We start from the raw sequence: 22,999 nt of genomic DNA, 5'->3' as shown, positions 1-22,999 counted from the left end.
CTGTGACTGTGTTATAGTACTGTAACGCTCACCCCAATACTGCAGCGTAAATAAGGAGGCGATGACTGGCTTTATTTAAATAAAACAACTCAACTTCGGTCACTGTTGGCCGTCACCACGCCGAACGAACACTTCCGCATTCACGGCCCCCCAAAACTCGGGTTGTCTCGCGTAACTACAGCTGGTAACGGAGCATAACGTGAACACATGCAACATCTGCATAACCGATTAACTAATAACTTTAACTCAGCTCATTACACTACTTTAAAACGGACGTTGACATAATGTTGGCGGGGATTTCCATCGGAGTCTGAATCCGGGTTCAAAAATCCCGATTTTTGTAACCATGAACGAGCTGTCTCGTTGATACGGTCAAATGGACTGCAGTGATTGGATGTCGTGCAGGCAGCGCGCTCTCTGCTTACAGGTGCCGCACATTTTTTTGACAGATGCAGATAAACAGAGCGGCGCGGTGGTGTGAAAATGTTTTCCCCCAGTTTTCATGGGAAGTAGCAAGTCTTCTCGAGTCAAAAGGCTCGAGTCCAAGTCAAGTCACGAGTCATCGGTGTTCAAGTCCAAGTCGAGTTGCAAGTCTTTGTACGTTTTGTCGAGTCGAGTCTCAAGTCATCAAATTCATGACTCGAGTCTGACTCGAGTCCAAGTCACATGACTCGAGTCCACACCTCTGGGGGGCATCACAGGTCTCAACCAATGAGAGCTTTCGGGGGCCTGTCTAATACAGCTGCTCTGCTCACATGAGCCAAAATAGAAAATAACTGTTAGAGAAAGGTGGCGAACACTTGCATGAACATTTACCTTTAAAAAAGTTTTTTTCCAGACAGCAGAGTTGATGGAACCAAAGTTATTTGTAACCTGCATCACTAAAAGGAGTTTATCTTTTTTATTTGCACTGGGATTCACCAAAAGGAAACTCCCAGCTGTGTACTTAGCACAGGATCAGGGACCCTTGCTACTCAACAAAGATTATTGATAAATAGATAAATCATTGATAGTTAGACTGTTCATGCTGGTACCTGTTTAGAAAAGAAGAAAACAGATTTTATAAAATAGCAACTTGCCTCTCAATGTTATAATTGTGGAGGGTAACTTATTTTTATTTAAGAAACTATATAAAACGTTTATGCCCCCCCAGTAGCAAACTGCTTTGTTTTTATATACATTTTTAAGTTATTTACACTGAAAATTAAGTTGATACTGTGTAAAGGGAATGTTGCTGTATTTAATTGTTAGCTAACTTAATTAGACTATTATGAATTAATAGTTGCATAACAATGTGTTGAATCACAATTAATCAGCAAAAATGATGGGAAATAATTTGCGATTCTATGTTAATCATTGCGCACCATTAGTGAAAACATTTATTTGTAACTCCTTTCCCATATTGATAGTTACACGAGTTGCTGGGTTGGCTTTAAGATCCTCTTGAGGGCTTAAACCATCAAAGCCAATGAGCTGAGAAAAATAAATTCTCATACAAAAAGAGCACAGGACTGAGGAGAGAAGAAAGATATAACCCAACTAGAATAGGAGGATCTTGAGTCTGTTTTTACTATATACAGCTATTACCTTTTACAAAGGTCCAGTAGATAAAGCTGCACAAAAATGGGCTACAATCCAGAGTTCAATTGTGTTTAGTTAATGATTATCTTTCTAGTAGCCGCTTGAAAAAAAAGAGGATTTAGAGCACAGTCGGCCTTTCACCCGGACAAACAGGCACGATGGAGCCGGGGCAGAGTCTCTCTGTGTGTGTCCTGCTGGTTCTTTGCGGGACGTGGAGCGCAAGCGGGGGGAACATTTTGGTGTGGTACACCGAAGGCAGCCACTGGATCAACATGAAGCCTCTGCTGGAGACGCTGGTCGACAGGGGACACCAGGTGACGGTTCTGGTCCCGAGCACGTCCATGTTCATGAGCACCAAGGAGCCTTCTCGCTTCGACTACGAACCCTTCAACGTCTCCGTTTCTATGGAGAAGTTCATCAAAGACTTTATTCACTTCTCAATGTATGAGATCGATCACATGAGCTACGTACAGATTTATGTCAGATTCATAGATATGATAAAAGACAACTTGAAGAATACATTGATCTGTATAGACGGCGTAGTGAAATCTGAACCCATCATGAAGAAGCTGAAGGAGGGAAAATACGACCTTCTCCTGGCGGACCCGGTCTATCCTGGGGGCGACTTAGTAGCAGATATTTTGGGCATCCCCCTGGTCTTCTCCTTAAGGTTTTCTCTTGCTAATAACTGGGAAAGACACTGCGGTCAGCTCCCTGCTCCTCCTTCCTTCGTACCGGGCGCCATGAGCAAACTCACCGACAAGATGGACTTCTCTGAGAGAGTGTGGAACTTCCTCTTCTACGCGCTGCAGGACATCGTGATCGATCATGTATCCTGGAAAGTACTGGACAAATATTACTCCGAAGTCAAAGGTGAGTTGCTCCAACACAAGACCCATGGTGTAACCTCAATTATTTTATTGAAATTGAATTTGATATTTTCTGTAAATATTTAGAAAAGTTTGCCATTTTATTGTAAATGCACAGCTTTCGTTACTTTTTGTTTCATGACAGGAACACCCACCAGTGCCTGTGAGACGATGGGCCGGGCAGATATCTGGTTGATGCGAACCTACTGGGATTTTGATTTCCCTCGTCCTTCCCTCCCTAACTTCAAATTTGTTGGTGGAATTCACTGCAGACCGGCCAAACCTCTGCCAGAGGTACAGGGCCGTCTCTACTTATCACAGTATTAATATCAGGAATCAGGAAACATTTATTGCCCTATGTCAGACATATAAGGAGTTTGACTTAGCGGTTGGTGCATAACAGACATTGGACAACAAGACAACATAGTGCAAGTAATTAGGGCCGGGACTCGATTAAAAATATTAATCTAATTAATTAGAGGCTTTGTAATTAATTAATCGAAATTAATCACATTTTAATTGCATAAATATTTGACCTGAGAACAGTGAGAAGTAATTTTTTTCACATGGATTTTTATTTTTGTTCAACCAATTCCAGCAGACAAGTGTAGCAATAGCATATTTAGAAATATAGTACTTTCAGAAATTCAGGTAGCCTATAGGTAAGTAGACCTTCTGTAAACTATGTTTTTTTAAGTAGACCAATACTTTCAAGTACATTCAGAACATTGGTTATTTTTTCAGACGTGGACTTAGTTACCCTGGTCCTTAAACCAGTCATCTGGTGCAGTGTGGGTTGGGTGTGGGTCCTTGTACTCGGAGTCGGGCTAACGTCCACGCTAGCTGCTAATTGTTTTGCGTTGAGGTGATACTTGAGGCTCGATGTGCTGCGGTGATGTGCGAATTCCTTGTTGAATAGCGTGCACACAACCATGCTGTCACACTCCGGCTGGGGCACGCTGCAGTGAGGACTCAGGCGCAGAGTTTTCAGAAGGTGATCTTTATCCACCATAGAACTAAACAGAAACCAATAACGTGCTCCAACGACGAGGGACATATAGACAATGACGCGACAGGGGACAACAGGCACACAGGGCTTAAATACACAAGGGAGGTGCAGGTGATTGGACACAGGTGGAGACAATCACGCAATCACAAGACAAGGCAGGAAGTGAAGTTAACCCAGGACCACAAGAGACATGAAACTTCAAACTAAAACAGGAAGCGAAGCCAAACCGTGACAGAACCCCCCCCTTAAGGACCGGATTCCAGACGGTCCTAAAGGAGGGTGGAACCTAGAAAAACAGACAAGGGAGGGAGGGCGGGGAACCCAACAACCCCCGGCCGCCCAGGGGACCCCAAGGGTCGGCGGCACGGTGTCGGGTCCCTCCGGCCGGGATGCCACGGCGCCCGGACTTCAGGGTCTCGGGGGGCCGGCCGCTACGGCGACCGGGCTTCAGGGTCTCGGGGGGCCGGCCGCTACGGCGACCGGGCTTCAGGGTCTCGGGGGGCGCCGGGCGGTGCGGCTCCGGCGTCGTCGTGGCGGGGGGCGCCGGGCGGTGCGGCTCCGGCGTCGTCGTGGCGGGGGGCGCCGGGCGGTGCGGCTCCGGCGTCGTCGTGGCGGGGGGCGCCGGGCGGTGCGGCTCCGGCGTCGTCGTGGCGGGGGGCGCCGAGCTGTGCGGCTCCGGCGTCGTCGTGGCGGGGGGCGCCGAGCTGTGCGGCTCCGGCGTCGTTGTGGCGGGGGGCGCCGAGCTGTGCGGCTGCGGCGTCGTCGTGGCGAGGATCACCGGGCTGAGCCCTGACCCCAATCCCCCTCCAAGGACCGGATTCCAGACGGTCCCCAGAGGGTGGGAAGGGGGGGTCATGGTCAGGCGCCGCGGGGCCGGGACCGGGGGCGTGGTTCTCGGGGCAGGAACGGGCGCTGACGGGGTTCTCGGGGCAGGAACGGGCGCTGACGGGGTTCTCGGGGCAGGAACGGGCGCTGACGGGGTTCTCGGGGCAGGAACGGGCGCTGACGGGGTTCTCGGGGCAGGAACGGGCGCTGACGGGCGTCTCGGGGCCGGGACGGGCGCTGACGAGCGTCTCGGCGCAGGAACAGGCGCTGACGGGCGTCTCGGCGCAGGAACGGGCGCTGACGGGCGTCTCGGCGCAGGAACGGGCGTTGACGGGCGTCTCGGCGCAGGAACGGGCGCTGACGGGCGTCTCGGCGCAGGAACGGGCGCTGACGGGCGTCTCGGCGCAGGAACGGGCGCAGGCGAGACTCTGGGGGACGGGACAGGAGCCGGGACCGGGGGGTTCGTGGTCTCCTCCCCCCCCGGGCTCCCTTTCCTCGGATTAAGGAGGTCTCGAAGCTCGAGGCACATTTTCCTGTAGCCTCTGGGCCCGAGAACGACGTCTGTCTTGCGCTGCCAGAATGGACTTCCCACGTCCAAATAGTCGGGGCCCTGACCGCTCCAAAACTCTGCTGAGTCCTCCTTGGGTCGCGTCATTCTGTCACACTCGCTGCTGAAGCAGGATGCAGTGAGGACTCAGGCGCAGAGTTTCTTTAATCAAAGTGCTCTTTATTCCAAAACCAAAGACGTGCTCCAACGACGAGGGACATACACTCACCGGCCACTTTATTAGGTACACCTGTCCAACTGCTCGTTAACACTTAATTTCTAAGCAGCCAATCACATGGCGGCAACTCAGTGCATTTAGGCATGTAGACATTGTCAAGACAATCTCCTGCAGTTCAAACCGAGCATCAGTATGGGGAAGAAAGGTGATTTGAGTGACTTTGAACGTGGCATGATTGTTGGTGCCAGAAGGGCTGGTCTGAGTATTTCAGAAACTGCTAATCTACTGGGATTTTCACGCACAACCATCTCCAGGGTTTACAGAGAATGGTCCGAAAAAGAAAAAACATCCAGTGAGCGGCAGTTCTGTGGGCGGAAATGCCTTGTTGATGCCAGAGGTCAGAGGAGAATGGCCAGACTGGTTCGAGCTGATAGAAGGGCAACAGTGACTCAAATAACCACCCGTTACAACCAAGGTGGGCATAAGAGCATCTCTGAACGCACAGTACGTCGAACTTTGAGGCAGATGGGCTACAGCAGCAGAAGACCACACCGGGTGCCACTCCTTTCAGCTAAGAACAGGAAACTGAGGCTACAATTTGCACAAGCTCATCGAAATTGGACAATAGAAGATTGGAAAAACGTTGCCTGGTCTGATGAGTCTCGATTTCTGCTGCGACATTCGGATGGTAGGGTCAGAATTTGGCGTCTACAACATGAAAGCATGGATCCATCCTGCCTTGTATCAACGGTTCAGGCTGGTGGTGGTGGTGTCATGGTGTGGGGAATATTTTCTTGGCACTCTTTGGGCCCCTTGGTACCAATTGAGCATCGTTGCAACGCCACAGCCTACCTGAGTATTGTTGCTGACCATGTCCATCCCTTTATGACCACAATGTACCCAACTTCTGATGGCTACTTTCAGCAGGATAATGCGCCATGTCATAAAGCTGGAATCATCTCAGACTGGTTTCTTGAACATGACAATGAGTTCGCTGTACTCAAATGGCCTCCACAATCACCAGATCTCAATCCAATAGAGCATCTTTGGGATGTGGTGGAACGGGAGATTCGCATCATGGATGTGCAGCCGACAAATCTGCGGCAACTGTGTGATGCCATCATGTCAATATGGACCAAACTCCCTGAGGAATGCTTCCAGCACCTTAATGAATCTATGCCACGAAGAATTGAAGCAGTTCTGAAGGCAAAAAGGGGTCCAACCCGTTACTAGCATGGGGTACCTAATAAAGTGGCCGGTGAGTGTATAGACAATGACGCGACCCAAGGAGGACTCAGCAGAGTTTTGGAGCGGTCAGGGCCCCGACTATTTGGACGTGGGAAGTCCATTCTGGCAGCGCAAGACGGACGTTGTTCTCGGGCCCAGAGCCTATAGGAAGATGTGCCTCGAGCTTCGAGACCTCCTCAATCCGAGGAAAGGGAGCCCGGGAAAGGAGGAGACCTCGAACCCCCCAGTCCCGGCTCCTGTCCCGGCCCCCAGAGTCTCGCCTCCACCCGTTCCGGAACCCAGAGCCTCGCCTCCGCCTGTCCCGGCCCCCAGAGTCTCGTCTCCGCCCGTCCCGGCCCCCAGACGCCCGTCAGCGCCCGTGCCGGCCCCGAGACGCCCGTCAGCGCCCGTTCCTGCGCCGAGACGCCCGTCAGCGCCCGTTCCTGCGCCGAGACGCCCGTCAGCGCCCGTTCCTGCGCCCCCCGAGACCCTGAAGCCCGGTCGCCGTAGCGGCCGGCCCCCCGAGACCCTGAAGCCCGGTCGCCGTAGCGGCCGGCCCCCCGAGACCCTAAAGTCTGTGCGCCGTGGCATCCCGGCCGGAGGGACCCGACACCGTGCCGCCGACCCTTGGGGTCCCCTGGGCGGCCGGGGGTTGTTGGGTTCCCCGCCCTCCCTCCCTTGTCTGTTTTTCTAGGTTCCACCCTCCTTTAGGACCGTCTGGAATCCGGTCCTTAAGCGGGGGGTTCTGTCACGGTTTGGCTTCGCTTCCTGTTTTAGTTTGAAGTTTCATGTCTCTTGTGGTCCTGGATTAACTTCACTTCCTGCCTTGTCTTGTGATTGCGTGATTGTCTCCACCTGTGTCCAATCACCTGCACCTCCCTTGTGTATTTAAGCCCTGTGTGCCTGTTGTCCCCTGTCGCGTCATTGTCTATATGTCCCTCGTCGTTGGAGCACGTCTTTGGTTTTGGAATAAAGAGCACTTTGATTAAAGAAACTCTGCGCCTGAGTCCTCACTGCATCCTGCTTCAGCAGCGAGTGTGACACATGCTCTTATCGACGCTTCCATCCGTGTGTTTATTATAATAAGATTTCCCATTCACGGGGCCACCAGACACGGTCTTGTCAACTTCTTCGTTCATGTTCACTGTGGTTTGTTGTTGTCTGAAGTCATGAACGCTAGTTGGTGCTCCAGTGTAATCAGTCCTCCAAAACTCATCCAGTGAGAAACGTTCCGCGGTGCAAAAAATAAGTGTAAAAATGCGTAAAATATGTTTAATGCGTTATTTTTTGTGTAATTAATTAATCTTAATTCACATTGTAATTAATTAATCGTAATTAACGCGCTAAAGTCCCGGCCCTACAAGTAATACAATAAAATATAATGCTATGCTAAAGCTAATATGTATACACAAGTCTTTACACCAATGTATACCCAAACAATGAGAAAATGTCACTTGGATTGCAGTGTGTTAATGTTTTCTTTCAGGATATGGAGGAGTTTGTGCAGAGTTCTGGAGATGCTGGCATCGTGGTCTTTTCTTTGGGATCATTAATCAGCAACATCACTACAGAGAAAGCAAACATGATAGCCTCAGACCTCGCCCAGATCCCACAAAAGGTCAGAGGGCAAACTAAGAGCCAATTGGAATGAAATGAATAACCTCCAAGAGCATTTTCAGTGCCACAGTATTGTGCTCTTGGATGGACTTGATTTGTTACATGTAAAAAAGCCTTTCAAAAACTCCTAAATATGCTGAAGGGGGGCTTTATTTTGCAGCTATTAGTACAATTTAAGTGCTACAATTTGTTAGTCTTTTTAGTCAATGTGTATTCTGAAGAGGTGTGTCTTCCGGCAGAAGATGTGAAGGCCGTCTGCTGTCCTCAGATAGCTCATTCCACCATTTAGGAGCAAGGACAGCAAAGAGTCGTGAGGGAGGAACAAGCAGCTTGGCAGATGCAGAGCGGAGTGTGCGGGTTGGGATGTAGGGTTTGACCATGTCCTGGATGTAGAATGGACCCGATCCATTCACAGCATGGTACGTGAATACCAATGTTTGGAACTGGATCCGGGAAGCCACCGGTAGCCACTGAAGAGAACGGAGGAGTGGAGTAATGTGGGAGAATTTCGGAAGATTAAAGACCAGTCAAGTTGTTGCATTCTGGATGAGCTGCAGAGGTCGAATGGCAGTAATAGGGAGACCTTCCAGCAGAGAGTTACAATAGTCAAGGCGGGAGATGACAAGAGCCTGAGTCAGGACCAGCGCCAGAGTTAACAGTCAGGTTCTGGGTGGGAGAATCTTTTCCCGGAAAGAGAAGTAGTTCAGTCTTCTCGGGGTTGATTTTCAGTTGGTGAGCAGACATCCACCCGAGAGATGTCAGTCAGACAGGCAGAGATACCTAGTGCCACCTGAGTGCCCGAGTGTGGTAAGAAGAGAATTAGTTGGTTGTCATCGGCATAGCTGTTGTAGGAGAAGCCATGCGAGTGAATGAGCCAGGAGAGTTGGTGTAGATAGAGAAGAGGAGGGGACCCAGGACCAAACCCTGAGGAACTCCAGTAGTAAGAGGACAAGGTTACGACACAGACCCTCTCCAGGTTACCTGGTAGGTGCGGCCATGAAGGGAGGATGAGAGAAGGGAGAGAGCAGAGCCTGTGACAACAAGTTCCTAAAGGGAGGAAATAAGGATCTGGTGGTTTACTGTGTCAAATGCAGCAGAAAGGTCCAGAAGGATGAGGGCAGAGGAGAGAGAGGCAGCTTTAGCAGCGTGGAGTTGCTCTGAGACAGCGAGGAGAGCAGTCTCTGTGGAAGTTACGGTGGAGAGTTTGTTAAAGATAGCATGAAGAGAGACCTTCAGATGGGTTTAGGGTTGGTTTATTTATGAGTGGGTTAACTCTTCTTCAGAGTTGGGGAAAACAGCCAGATAACAGAAGAGTTAATGAGACAGGTGAGGAAAGGAAGAAGGTGAGGACCGATAGATTGTAGAATATGGGATGGAATGGGTCAAGAGGGCAGTTGGACGGCCGAGCAGAGGTTACTAAGGTGAGAACTTGGTTAAGCGACAGGGTGGAGGGGGAAGGAGGAGATCGAAAATAGTTTTTGGGGGTTACAAAATGAAGACTTGATTCTAGATTGGTAGAAAGAGCTTTTGGCAGCAGAGATAGAAGCAGAAAAAAGGGGGAGGGAAGCAATTGAAACGCAAGCAGGTAGTGAGGTTGTTTAGAGTTACGTCATTTTCTTTCCGATGCTCGCATAGTGGCTCTCACAGCACGCAGTGGTTTAGACAGCCTCTTAGCCAGAGGGGATTTGCCCACCTGTTGTCTCGTTAGAGGACAGAGAGAGTCAAGAGAGAAGGACAGAGAGGAGGAGAGGAAGCGAATGTAGTTGATGCGGTCTTTAGTTAGAGAAATGAAATGTAAAGCCAAGGGCCTTCATAACATACAACGAGCATTGTGTCTAAAGGTGTTCCCTTCTTGTAGGTGCTTTGGAGATACAGTGGAGAAGCTCCAGTGACTCTGGGTGTCAATACTAGAATCTACAACTGGATCCCACAGAATGACCTACTGGGTAAGTGAGGCCTTTTATAAAAGTTACTGAACAGGCTTTAAACAAACAAACAAACAAACAAACAACCATTGTATTAATAGAAATGTCGCCAAAAAAAAATGCACAGCCTTTGATCTAGGCGAGCTCTGATGGAGCCAGCATCCAATCACAAGTCTTTGCCAGCGTTCAGTATATGTTTATATTCTTTGTACCATATCAGGTCACCCCAAGACCAGAGCTTTCATCACTCATGGCGGAGCAAACGGGATATTTGAGGCCATCTACCACGGCGTTCCCATGGTGGGAATTCCCCTGTTTGCCGACCAGCCACACAACATGGTCCATCTTGAGGCAAAGGGAGCTGCAGTCACCGTAAGCTTGAACTTCATGAAGAAGGATGACCTCAGAGATGCAGTTAACCAGGTCATCAATGAAAAATCGTAAGTTCCCTAATAAATGATTCAGAGACCACATGAAACACAAATAAGCTTCACCAAAGACAGTACGTCGGTTTCAAGGGAAAAATAAAGTCCAAAACAGCTGGCCTACCTTTGGCCTAGCATTACAGCCTTGAAATTAAAATATATAAAACGCAGTAATTGACATCGTCCCCCTCCCCCTTATGTCCGCTTCCACAGGTACAAGGAGAACGCCTTGCGGCTGTCCAGGATCCACCACGACCGACCAATGAGTCCTCTGGATGAGGCGGTGTTCTGGATGGAGTTCACCATGAGAAACAAAGGGGCCAAGCACCTGAGGGTGCAGGCACATGAGCTCACCTGGTACCAGTACCACAGCCTGGATGTCCTGGCCTTCGTCCTCGCCGTCAATCTGGTCCTCGTGCTCCTCTTTGTCAAGACCTGCAGTTTGTGCTTCCGCAGGTGCTGTGGCAGAAAGGCAGCGACAAAGAGGAAGGCGGAGTAGCTGAACTTAGATGTAGCCGGCGACATACTGCTGGGAAGAAATCCATATTGTCTTGTTGGTCTAAATTATTCTATGTAACCATTATGCCCTGGACTGTAATTGATGGTTTTAGACCGGTAATCAAACTTTGAAACAATTAAAACAAGATGTGTAAAACATCTGGTTATGCTTTGAAACATGTGCTTTACTTTGTTCTACATTCTATGAGCTTAGAATACTTGAGTGAAATAATTGTTATCCTCCACATCAGGTGTCTGCATGCAGTGCACAGACATTTTACTCGTACACCCCCCCCCCCCTTGTTGTTTCAACAAAGATTTGTTTTGTCTTCTCTCTGCCTCGTTTTAAATGCCTGTGAGTCTCTTATCTTCAGCCTTTTGTAGAAACATTTCAGTGCACGTCTCCAATTCTTCATCTTTTAGACACTTTTCAGGAGTTACTTCATACATATTCTTTAGGTCGCGTGAAATTACCCCTTATAGTTAAACCATAATTGTAGTAATTGCATGTTAGAAATTCTTTCATATCATTCACTCATGCTTCATTCCAACAGCTTTTCATTTTGACTAAACAGGTTGACTAAACAATTCTTTGATCATACCAATTCTGGTCTCATTTGTAAACCCGTTTTTTAATCTATGATCCGTAATTGCATCGACACATATTCTGTGAGCTGGTGTTTGTTTTTAGTCTCAACCTAAAAGTGACTTTTTAATCAATTAATTAACCCATTTGACCCTTTTTCCATCATTAATTCTGTGGTCAAAATAACCGTGTGTACCTGGAAAAAACACAAAAATATTACCATACATCCTTAACCTTTATTTATTTTTTATCTCGGATTTATTTTTCTCCTGTTTCCCATGCACCATGTATGTTTGTGTTTGTTTGTACCTGTTGTCAGTTGAAAAGGGATCCACCATCCTCCGCTTGTCCTCACCTCCGTCCAAACATTTGATAGTTTGTCCATATGAACATCACAACCTCAGTCTCTAGTTTTCCCAAAACAGACTACAGGAGCAGGACCATATAGTTGGAAGATCAACATGCTAAAACCAGGTGGGGCTGATGGAGACGATCATCTTTGCCACCAGAAGCTTATAAAACATTGATTTTATCAGGTGACGCAGAACACCATGTGCCTTCCTCTGAGTGAAAGCGCTCTCTCTTGGTCTCAGGTAGAACATTGTTGCAGTTTTTCAAACATAATGTTTTATTTGTTGAGCTACGGCCCAAAGTTCAATATTGTTTATTAATAATTACTTCTTAAGGAGCGGCTTAACAAAACGGAATTTATAGCACAGTCGGCCTCTCACCAGGACAAACAGGCGCGATGGAGCCGGGGCAGAGTCTCTCTGTGTGTGTCCTGCTGGTTCTTTGCGGGACGTGGAGCGCAAGCGGGGGGAACATTTTGGTGTGGTACACCGACGGCAGCCACTGGATCAACATGAAGCCTCTGCTGGAGACGCTTGTCGACAGGGGACACCAGGTGACGGTTCTGGTCCCGAGCACGTCCATGTTCATGAGCACCGAGGAGCCTTCTCGCTTCGGCTACGAGCCCTTCAACGTCTCCGTTTCTAAGGAGACCATGCAGAAGTTCATCAAAGGCGTCCTTCAGTTCTCCATGTATGAGCTGGATCACACTAGCTACGTACAGATGTACATCAGATTGATGAGTTTGTTACAGGAGCGGGTGAAGTATGCTTTGATCTATTTGGACGGCGTGGTGAAATCTGAACCCATCATGAAGAAGCTAAAGGAGGGAAAGTACAACCTTCTCCTGGCTGACCCCCTCTTCCACGGTGGTGACTTAGTAGCAGATATTTTGGGCATCCCCCTGGTCTTCTCCTTAAGGTTTTCTCTTGCCCATCACTGGGAAAGACACTGCGGTCAGCTCCCTGCTCCTCCTTCCTTCGTACCGGGCGCCATGAGCAAACTCACCGACAAGATGGACTTCTCTGAGAGAGTGTGGAACTTCCTCTTCTACGCGCTGCAGGACATCGTGATCGATCATGTATCCTGGAAAGTACTGGACAAATATTACTCCGAAGTCAAAGGTGAGTTGCTCCAACACAAGACCCATGGTGTAACCTCAATTATTTTATTGAAATTGAATTTGATATTTTCTGTAAATATTTAGAAAAGTTTGCCATTTCATTGTAAATGCACAGCTTTCGTTACTTTTTGTTTCATGACAGGAACACCCACCAGTGCCTGTGAGACGATGGGCCGGGCAGATATCTGGTTGATGCGAACCTACTGGGATTTTGATTTCCCTCGTCCTTCCCTCCCTAACTTCAAATTTGTTGGTGGAATTCACTGCAGACCGGCCAAACCTCTGCTAGAGGTACAGGGCCGTCTCTACTTATCACAGTATTAATATCAGGAATCAGGAAACATTTATTGCCCTATGTCAGACATATAAGGAGTTTGACTTAGCGGTATTAAAATATTAATCTAATTAATTAGAGGCTTTGTAATTAATTAATCGAAATTAATCACATTTTAATTGCATAAATATTTGACCTGAGAACAGTGAGAAGTAATTTTTTTCACATGGATTTTTATTTTTGTTCAACCAATTCCAGCAGACAAGTGTAGCAATAGCATATTTAGAAATATAGTACTTTCAGAAATTCAGGTAGCCTATAGGTAAGTAGACCTTCTGTAAACTATGTTTTTTTAAGTAGACCAATACTTTCAAGTACATTCAGAACATTGGTTATTTTTTTAGACGTGGACTTAGGTACCCTGGTCCTTAAACCAGTCATCTGGTGCAGTGTGGGTTGGGTGTGGGTCCTTGTACTCGGAGTCGGGCTAACGTCCACGCTAGCTGCTAATTGTTTTGTGTTGAGGTGATACTTGAGGCTCGATGTGCTGCGGTGATGTGCGAATTCCTTGTTGCATAGCGTGCACACAACCATGCTCTTATCGGCGCTTCCATCCGTGTGTTTATTATAATAAGATTTCCCATTCACGGGGCCACCAGACACGGTCTTGTCAGCTTCTTCGTTCATGTTCACTGTGGTTTGTTGTTGTCTGAAGTCATGAACGCTAGTTGGTGCTCCAGTGTAATCAGTCCTCCAAAACTCATCCAGTGAGAAACGTTCCGCGGTGCAAAAAATAAGTGTAAAAATGCGTAAAATATGTTTAATGCGTTATTTTTTGTGTAATTAATTAATCTTAATTCACATTGTAATTAATTAATCATAATTAACACGCTAAAGTCCCGGCCCTACAAGTAATACAATAAAATATAATGCTATGCTAAAGCTAATATGTATACACAAGTCTTTACACCAATGTATACCCAAACAATGAGAAAATGTCACTTGGATTGCAGTGTGTTAATGTTTTCTTTCAGGATATGGAGGAGTTTGTGCAGAGTTCTGGAGATGCTGGCATCGTGGTCTTTTCTTTGGGATCATTAATCAGCAACATCACTACAGAGAAAGCAAACATGATAGCCTCAGACCTCGCCCAGATCCCACAAAAGGTCAGAGGACAAACTAAGAGGCAAATGGAATGAAATTAATAACCTCCAAGAGCAGTTTCAGTGCCACAGTATTGCGCTCATGGATGGACTTGATTTGTCACATCACAAAAAACATTTAAAAACCTTGCCTTCTGAATATGGTGAAGGAGGGTTTTATTTTGCAGCTATGTACTTAGTAAATAAAAATCATCTACTTTTATTAAGCCGCTGTGAAGTGATGTAACTAACAAAAGTAAAAAGGTAAAGAAATGTCGACATTGAAGAATGACTTGAATCTGAAGTATGGTCTTTGATTTTAAACCATGAGCAATTCCATGAAACAAACATAACCAAAATGATATCTTCAGAGGGCAGCAGTTACGTAGGATTTGTATTTGACAATAAAAATGGTGTAAAACATAAAAGGCGATTTCTTTTTAGTTGAATAAAGATAGTGGGAAAGAAAGTAATGCGATGAAAATAATTAAATGGGTTGTCAAACGAATCATATGAGCCTTGTTCAAGGGACAGTGAGCTTCAATGAGGGCATTTTAGTTCATTACTAAACTCTGACAGGCCACGTTGTGTCAGAAATTAAATGCACAGCCATGGTTCATTATAACATACAACGAGCATTACGTCTAAAAGTGTTTCCTTCTTGTAGGTGCTTTGGAAACACAGCGGAGAAGCTCCAGTGACTCTGGGTGCCAACACTAGAATCTACAACTGGATCCCACAGAATGATCTACTGGGTAAGTGAGGCTTTTATAAAAAGGTTACTGAACATGCTTTAAACAAAAAGTCACAAGTCTTTGCATAGTAATCATGTTTCCAACAGCTGATCTTGATTCTTCATATCAGGTCACCCCAAGACCAGAGCTTTTGTCACCCACGGTGGCACAAACGGCCTCTACGAGGCCATCTACCACGGCGTTCCCATGGTGGGAATACCCATGTTCGCCGACCAGCCACACAACATGGTCCATCTTGAGGCAAAGGGAGCTGCAGTCACCGTAAGCTTGAACTTCATGAAGAAGGATGACCTCAGAGATGCAGTCAACCAGGTCATCCATGAAACATCGTAAGTTACCTAATAAATGATTCAGAGACCACATGAACCACAAATAAGCAGTACGTCGGTTTCAAGGGAAAAATAAAGTCCAAAACAGCTAGCCTACCTTTGGCCTAGCAATAAAGCCTTGAAATTAAAATACATACAACGCAGTAATTGACATCACCCCCCCCCCCTTTATTTCTGCTTCCACAGGTACAAGGAGAACGCCTTGCGGCTGTCCAGGATCCACCACGACCGACCAATGAGTCCTCGGGACGAGGCGGTGTTCTGGATGGAGTTCACCATGAGAAACAAAGGGGCCAAGCACCTGAGGGTGCAGGCACATGAGCTCACCTGGTACCAGTACCACAGCCTGGATGTCCTGGCCTTCGTCCTCGTCGTCAATCTGGTCCTCGTGCTCCTCTTTGTCAAGACCTGCAGTTTGTGCTTCCGCAGGTGCTGTGGCAGAAAGGCAGCGACAAAGAGGAAGGCGGAGTAGCTGAACTTAGATGCTGAGAGAAAATTCACATTGTTTGTGTTATTGTTCTAAATTTTTCTATGTAACCAATTTGATTTTTAACAAGTTGTAATATGTTTGAAAAATCTAAAGCAAGAATGTTTAAAACGTCGAGTTGTCCTGTGAAACAATGTTGCAGGTATTTTACTTTGTTCTACATGAATGTAACACGCCAGTCAAATCTTTTCTTATCTTCTAAAATGTTTATATCATGTATTTGCATGCAATATACACATTTGCTCTTCTGGCTATGACTTGTAATTGCATTAATTGCAAACAGGTGTGAGCTAATTTGCATAACTGCACCTGAGGCCAATTAAGCAGTTAACGATGAGTGTTCATTGGTTGGTGTAACTTCGTTAACAATAACAGACACAGGTTTCAATACATGCCTTTACTGGGATAATACTGACACCCCACCCCTTCAGACTTTCACAAATATGGACACAGGCTGAAAATAAAAATGTATATACAGGTATTACCATTTTAACACAAAATTAAGTAATGTAACAGAAAAAATAAACAGCCCTCCCACATCAACAGGACAGAAATAGATATGGCAAATATCCATAATAGTGTCTACATTATTCATGGGTCACCAGTTTGGGGATTATCAAGCATTATATCCATAATTTCTTCATTTTTCCATCTTCTTTGAGTCTCCATAACATAAGCTCCATGCAGGCAGCAGCATCCTCCTCAGCGTCATGGCCACAAACTGGGAGAAACATTATCGCGTATTTAGTTAGATGTACACAGTGAGGGGGGGGGAAACAATTATTTATAAATTAAAGAAAAAGTCTTGGTGGTATTCGCACTCTGTTATTGTAATCGGATTGTTATGCATTTCTTTATTTAAATTAGGATTCAATTTCAGATGTATGGCAGAGTGTGAACCCATTGGACATCCGGTGGCTGCGGTTTGCCATGATGACCCACCACTCTCTTGGATGATCCTCATGAGATATTCAGCTGTGAGGTTGTTGAGGGTCAGCTTGTGAGGGAGGCCCAGACGGTGAGGGAAGACCACCGATGTGTCAACCACCGTCCCATGGAGCAACTAAAGGAAAGAGGATGATAGCTAAAGCACTTAATCCTGGAGAGGCTGCAAACTCAGCCAAAGGCAAAGCCCACCAGCAGGGGCCCAGAAGATGATGATTTTTAGTCTCACTTATAAAACCATTGGTCACATGATGTTGAACGCAAACAAGACTTGGTCAAACACTTAAAACATATAATCGGATTAAAAGATATAGCAAATAGACCAGCACAACATTGCAGTATTTGTCGTCTTCAGGCTGTTCCAGAAAATCAGATAAAAAAAATAAACAATTCAGCTTCCATTATGTAGTGGAAGGTCTAATATTAATGTGAGAGCAAAAGAATGCACGCTCAGCAAACGTGCAAGTGAGCCATCAAGCAAGGACAAAGGTTTTGTAGGCTTCAACTAATGTGGTTTTGGACAATAAATGTATTAGAGAGCACATTAAAAGTCACCAGGCAGTTACCATGACGGAGCTTTACCTTCAGCCCCGATAGTGAAATTCTAGATAAAAACAGACGTGATAAACAGTTACCGTCCAGTTATACTGTGATCTGATAGACCACAACACCGTGCCCATCGTCCACAACCTTGTTGTCCTTCTCTTGTCTGGCAAATGTTTAAGATTGAGACTCTTACAGGTGACTTTTTACAGTATATATTTTTTTAGGTTAGTTTTTTTTTTTGTACTCTCCCAACAGTCATCTGCCGAGAAATGTTACTTTATAACTTTCTATATTAGAACTGTTTGTAATTCTGTTTGTCAAGTGAATTCAGTGATATGTCATCAATGCCTTGTACCTTCATCCATTATCTCCCTATCCACAAGAGGTGGATATAATTGGTATTGGTCCACCCCTGACTTGACTATCGCAGGAACCAAAGCCTGACTGACTGTGCATTCAACCACCCGACCTCCTCACTTATCATCCTGTAGGAAATGTTTATACTGCTACCTGGATTAACTAATGACAAAAACAAGATTTGGAAATGTGGAAAAAACACAACTACAAAACATTGTATTGAAATGAATAAACTATGCACAGGGTTACTCCTGAAATAACAAAACAAATGTTTAAGGTTGCTATCCGACATCCAATCTAATGTGTGCAGTGAAAGAATCAAAAAGGTGTGGTAATAATAGTCACCTTCAGGGCACAGAGGTCTGTTTCCAGGCCGTGTCCAATCAGAATGGTGTCGGCGCTGATGAAGCTCAATAAGGTCTCTTGCACCTCTCTGAGGGAGGTGCGGTTACCCTTCACATCTTCCTCACTGACGCCCGAAAACCTTTCACAAGAAGAGTGTCACGCAGGCTCTTTACTGGGTCATGTAAAATCCTAAAGTCTTTCAGTTTATTGGCAAAACTACTGGATTTAACTGTGCTCCTGCAGTAACGTATTTGAGTCAATACATATTACCTGGTGTTATAGTCAATGACCTCATTATCCGGTCTGACGAAGGTGTCGTAGACGACTTGCAGGCGCCAGTTGACCACGGTCACCCTGGACAGCTCCAGTCCGCGATTGGTGTAACACTACGGAGGACAGAAAGTTTTGAGTTTGCCGCTCAACGCTGGGAAGAGGAAAAAAAAGAAAAGCTGATCACCATGTCACAGTCCAAGGAGTAGACCCCCGGACAGCTGGTGTCCGAGGGGAGCCTGGGAACGGTCGACACAAACCCATCCAGGCTGACAGAATCGTGCACGTGCACCTGGCAAGGCGGGAAAAAAAAAGAGAAAATCCAGACGATGAGGCTCGAGGCGAGAATCCTGTTACGGAATATTCGGCGTTTTTGTACCTGGAACACCTGACACCCAGGCGCTCCCATCACTCCCTCGCAGCAGCTGTAGCGCGTCTCCACGCCACCTGGCACTGTCAACCGTTAAAACATGCACACAATGAACACATAGTGAGAGTTTTATATGGACATTATGAATTACCGTTCGATTGGTTGAACATACATTTTTTTTTTGAAAAAGCCATGAAAACTATGGAATACTCACCTTTTTTCGTGACCCCTTTCCCGTGGTGGTAATTACACTCCTCTTTACGAGTGTGTTTACCCGCCTGGTTCACGGAGTATGTGGATCCACATCGACAGCAGATCCTCTTGAGGGCTTTAGGCAACACAACAAATTAAAATGAAAATGAGTGCAGAGTAAAGCGAGCCTCATTGCAGGCAGAGCACTAGTGGAGGGAGCCATCTGGTGGACGAACACGGGAACAGCGTGACATGGTGGTCTTCACTCACGGTCCGTGATGCCTTTCTTGCCGTCTACAAAGAGGACAGCACAGCCGGGGTTCTCTGGGTGCTGGACTGGAAAGTTGCCCTCAACCAGCCTTTCCTCGGTCAAAATGTAGTCCTTTAAACTCTCATACAACGCCTTGTCATCTGGTGAGGAAATACATTTCAAGGAGAAGCCGTGATGATGTTTAAATGAAATATTCAAATACTCAAATAAAAAAGAAACTTATCCTCACCGTTTGCCTTTAACTTATTAAGATTAAGTGAAATGTTGCCTTTAGATCGTTGGCTTTTGACTTCATTTTCATCTGCAGCAGAATTAAAAAATAAGATTCAATAAGCAGATCATATGTTGTGGTAATCGTTCTTTCCAGAAATTCTCACCTTTCGCTGAAACAGCGCTTTGGTTCTTCAGCTTCTTCAGCGCGTTCACTGCAACACTCAGATATTTCAGTTTGTTCACACTGCGATTGTACACGGCCTTCTCTTCAGCAAGCGCCTGTCAACAACAACAACAACAACAACAAGGTCAAGAGCGACTCCTCGGCTGTTCGTCATTGAGGATTTTTACAAGTGGCAGAATCTCACCTTTTCAAAAGCTTCATTGACATTCGCCGTGGCCTTGAGGAACTCCTCTGTGAACATGTTGACGTACCGCTGTCGGATTTCGTGGGGCACTTTGTCTTTGGCGGCCTCGCACTGCTTCAGTTTACGCTTAGCAGGCACCGGCTGACGGGGGGGGGACAAATCCATCATCGACGTTCCAACAGACGCCCGACGCACGGGCCGCTTCCCGCGCGGAACTCACCTTGACAGCGGCGTGGACGGCAGCTTGAGGAGCGGCGAAGGCGGCGGCGGGACTCGGATGCGACGACGCGAAGGCCGAGGCCAGCGACGGCTTGCGCGCCGGCGCGGGGATGAGCACCGGGGCCGTCGTGCGGTACCTCTGCAGGGCGGTCACCGCGGGGCCGTGGTACATCTGCCTCACGGCCACGGCGCTCGTGGTCACATGGCTGATGGGGGTGAGCACTGAAGCAACTTGGCCGGAGGAGGCCGAGGAGGAGACCGGCAGAGGGAAGATGCCCTCCGGGAGGATCAGGTGGAGGTTGTTGTCCACTCCAATCACGGCGGTTCCCAGAGATATGTAGTTCACGTGAGCTGTAGAAGGAGAGGAAATAAAAAATACGCTCTAGGAGGAAACGTTTTCCATCTAAAACCAGGAACGAAATGAGGCTTTAAGTTAAGAGACAAAAGACTCGACCTTACTCTCGTCCACGTCGATTTGAGATTCATCAACGCTGAGGACGCACTGATAAGCGTAAGCCTTCATTAATTTCCTCCTCCACAGCCAACAAATGCTTACCGTTTTGTACCGGAGCAGACTGCAGGTTTTCAGTGGTTGGAGTTGAAGGAAGAGACGCACTCTGGGTCTCTGGCTTCCTCTGGTAGCCGGAGGAAACCACAAAGGCCTGACCGCCTTTGAGCGAAGCAGTCAGCGCGGAGGCTCTGTGCTGCACCTGCTGGATCTTGCAGGTGGTCGAGGGCTGGGAGGTAAATCCTGACATTGTTGGCGCCCGCAGGGGAACCAGCACCTGGGGCTGAGGTCTGCTCTTAACCCCCGGCTGCAAACACAAAATGAAAATTCTGAAAATGTGCATCTTAAATTTATATCTATTTATTTGTGGTTAAATATATAGTAGAAGATAGAAATGTGTCAATGGTTTTAGAAGAGTTTACGTGATTGTATTGATCATTAAAACTAGTCAAAATATACAGTGTGCTTGCTTGATATTGAAAACAACAAATATGCATGTTTTTAAAGTAATCACTTTTAAGGCAGCATGTACCTCTGTATGTTTGGCATCATGAGCCACCCTCTTCTTTCCTGGCAGGCTTTCCTGGGGTTTGACGCTCAACTTTGGCTTCTCCACATCGGCGGCAACCTAAAAATGTGTGGATGCGAGAAATGTTGGAGGGGAACAGATTGTCAGGACAGTAAGCGCTAATGAAACGTCCTCATCTGGGGCCCGCGAGGTTTACGGCATCCTTACAGACACGTCGGGCTGCTTTTCATCCCCCTGCTCCTCGTTGGCCTCCATGAAGATCCTGTAGCATTCCTCCATCGGATCACTGTCGGACAGCTCCACCTCAGAATATTTGAGCTCGTCTTCATCCGAGCTGGAAGCAATGAGTATAACCTCCTCCTCCTCCTCCTCCTCCTCCTCCTCCCCCTCGTCATCCTCCTCAGTCACAAAAAGCTGTCCAGTTATCAGTTCGTCTCCGTTTGCCCAAGCCGGTTCTGTTGGCACCTGCCCTGGCACTTGGCCTGGCGTATCCGGGCCTTGTGGCATCTCTGGCAGCCACTGGTTACTGAGCCAGTTCTGAGCGGGCTGCTCTGCGCTCAGGACCTGCTTGGCGCCCGTAGGGTCGTCAAAAAGGGAATTCTTTGGGTGAAACCGATTCATTTTATCCCCAACGCAATGGGGCAGCTCCCACTGAGAAAGGTCCACCTGGAACGGGTTGTCGGCCTCCTCCGCAAACAGGTTGTTGCTGTTGGTGTCCTGCCGGTCCGCGGTGGCAGGAGGACTCGCGGGCTCCGGACCCGTCTCCGCTGCTTTCTCAGCATGAGGGCGAGCTCGCACTTCTTCTAAACAGCCAGTTAAATCAATTGCACCCCCGTCAACTGGTACAATCTCACGCTCTGTACTCTCGTAAAGGCTAAACAAATCTCGAATGTTCTCGTCATTGCAGTTACTATGCCCTCTACTAATTTCCATTTTTGGCGGCGGCGAGGCTGCGGCCTCGCACGCGTCTGCTTTCAGAGGTAGAGCGGGCTCCGTTTTGACCCTGGCTTTATTCTGGGTGGGTTTTCCAGCAACAACGTCGACGGGTTTGGGAGCTCTCGCTCTCTTCCTCTCAGGCGAGGGAGGGATGTCAATGATCAGGTCATCGTCCTCGTTAGAGTCGTCGAGGGGCTCTGAAGATGGCAACCGGGAGGGCGGAGACTTACCCGCGACGGTTCTCTCTCTTTTCAAATCTTTCCCGTGTTTCCCCTTATGCTCTTTACCTGACCTCAAGCCGGCAGAGAAGTTGGACAGAGGGTCGTACTCCAGATCAGTCCTCGGTTTTGAGTTGTCGACCACGTACTTCTTTCCTCTGGAAGATGAGCGAGTTAAGCCCGTGCACGACGACGGACCTCTTTCCATTTTTTTACCTGCAGCCTCAGACTTTGTGGGCGAAGGTTTTATGCCGTCTGCCAGTACGGTCTGGTAACGGGACAGTCGTCTCTGCTCCTGCTCCACCTCGTGCCGTACGGTTTCAATCTCCTTGTTGATCCGCTCCAGCTCCTGGAGGGAGTCATCTTTGGTCTCGTCATTCAATGGATAACAGTTTTGCTCCCCTGTACAAAGAGGAATATAAAACAGGTTTAAATAACATGTTGGTAGTGCTGGCAGGGGCGGGGGGGGGGGGGGACATGTAGCAGTGTGACATCATGCATATTTTCACAACCATAAATAGTGCTTTTACAACCCAAGGGTTTATTTCTGTGTGCAATGTGCCTAATTTAAAGTAACATTTCAGGGATGAGAACAAAATAGTTGCTAAACAATATCAAGAAAGAAAGAGTGCATTTCTTATTTAAATGCAAAAGTGATTTAGTAAAGAATTGTTTTAAAAAGTTGACAAGTTGAGGGACACGTGACATTTTTAGCAGCTCACGTTATCACAAAGCACTGACCTGCAAAGCCAACTACCGGTGATTGACGGGAGTCACCAAACATTTCCCGCAATTCTTTGGCATGTTTGTACAAACAGTGAGGCCGCTCACACGCACGTTTTGAAAAAGGACAATTTATACCAGAGAAAAGACCAGATGAGGGGAACATCGGGAAACACCGCTGAAAGGGTTGGTTTCGACTAATTGATCGGCGCGCGCGCGACAGGTGCTCCAACTGAGCCCTCCG

At 47.2% G+C, this 22,999-nt stretch overlaps 3 protein-coding genes across 4 annotated transcripts; 2 read left to right on the top strand and 1 right to left on the bottom strand.

Annotated features, from left to right (window-relative positions):
• Positions 1–702: 702 nt before the first annotated feature.
• ugt2b3 (UDP glucuronosyltransferase 2 family, polypeptide B3) lies at positions 703–11,465 on the top strand. The gene is made up of 6 exons (XM_062562523.1): positions 703–2,454; positions 2,596–2,744; positions 7,723–7,854; positions 9,712–9,799; positions 9,999–10,218; positions 10,417–11,465. The coding sequence occupies exons 1-6, from the start codon at positions 1,740–1,742 to the stop codon at positions 10,700–10,702; spliced, it is 1,590 nt and encodes a 529-aa protein (XP_062418507.1). The 5' UTR covers positions 703–1,739; the 3' UTR covers positions 10,703–11,465.
• Positions 11,466–11,987: 522 nt separating this feature from the next.
• Positions 11,988–15,904, top strand: LOC119225140 (UDP-glucuronosyltransferase 2A1-like; the record flags this gene model as incomplete). Its single annotated transcript, XM_037482817.2, has 6 exons — positions 11,988–12,759; positions 12,901–13,049; positions 14,067–14,198; positions 14,842–14,929; positions 15,039–15,258; positions 15,445–15,904. Coding segments are annotated over 6 exons (1,647 nt in total), but the record flags the coding sequence as incomplete, so codon positions are not given.
• Positions 15,905–15,913: 9 nt separating this feature from the next.
• On the bottom strand, positions 15,914–22,995 carry LOC119224730 (RNA exonuclease 1 homolog). Of its 2 annotated transcripts, none has more exons than XM_037481984.2 (16): positions 22,774–22,995; positions 21,086–22,434; positions 20,882–20,977; positions 20,398–20,656; positions 19,843–20,192; positions 19,623–19,763; positions 19,419–19,533; positions 19,271–19,342; positions 19,041–19,181; positions 18,793–18,906; positions 18,588–18,661; positions 18,396–18,500; positions 18,209–18,324; positions 17,939–18,077; positions 16,688–16,808; positions 15,914–16,466 (listed from the first exon to the last, which is right to left on the bottom strand). In XM_037481984.2, the coding sequence occupies exons 1-16, from the start codon at positions 22,919–22,921 to the stop codon at positions 16,369–16,371; spliced, it is 3,438 nt and encodes a 1,145-aa protein (XP_037337881.2). In that variant the 5' UTR covers positions 22,922–22,995; the 3' UTR covers positions 15,914–16,368. The 2 variants fall into 2 exon arrangements, with proteins under 2 accessions (XP_037337881.2, XP_037337882.2); XM_037481985.2 differs by having other exon boundaries at positions 22,894–22,995.
• Between the last annotated feature and the right edge of the window lie 4 nt (positions 22,996–22,999).

Source organism: Pungitius pungitius, chromosome 5, assembly GCF_949316345.1.
Source record: "Pungitius pungitius chromosome 5, fPunPun2.1, whole genome shotgun sequence".
Classification (NCBI taxonomy): Eukaryota; Metazoa; Chordata; class Actinopteri; order Perciformes; family Gasterosteidae; genus Pungitius; species Pungitius pungitius.
Note: the sequence above shows the minus strand (reverse complement) of the source record. Positions and strands in the feature narration are given on the sequence as shown.

Coding starts and splice junctions, on each gene's coding strand:
- ugt2b3 (XM_062562523.1), top strand. CDS start 1,740: ATGGAGCCGGGGCAGAGTCTCTCTGTGTGTGTCCTGCTGGTTCTTTGC. Junction 2,745..7,722: donor CGGCCAAACCTCTGCCAGAG/GTACAGGGCCGT, acceptor GTTTTCTTTCAG/GATATGGAGGAGTTTGTGCA. Junction 7,855..9,711: donor TCGCCCAGATCCCACAAAAG/GTCAGAGGGCAA, acceptor CCCTTCTTGTAG/GTGCTTTGGAGATACAGTGG.
- LOC119224730 (XM_037481984.2), bottom strand. CDS start 22,921: ATGTTCCCCTCATCTGGTCTTTTCTCTGGTATAAATTGTCCTTTTTCA. Junction 22,435..22,773: donor ACCGGTAGTTGGCTTTGCAG/GTCAGTGCTTTG, acceptor CTCTTTGTACAG/GGGAGCAAAACTGTTATCCA. Junction 18,501..18,587: donor CTGGGTGTCAGGTGTTCCAG/GTACAAAAACGC, acceptor CCGCCTTGCCAG/GTGCACGTGCACGATTCTGT.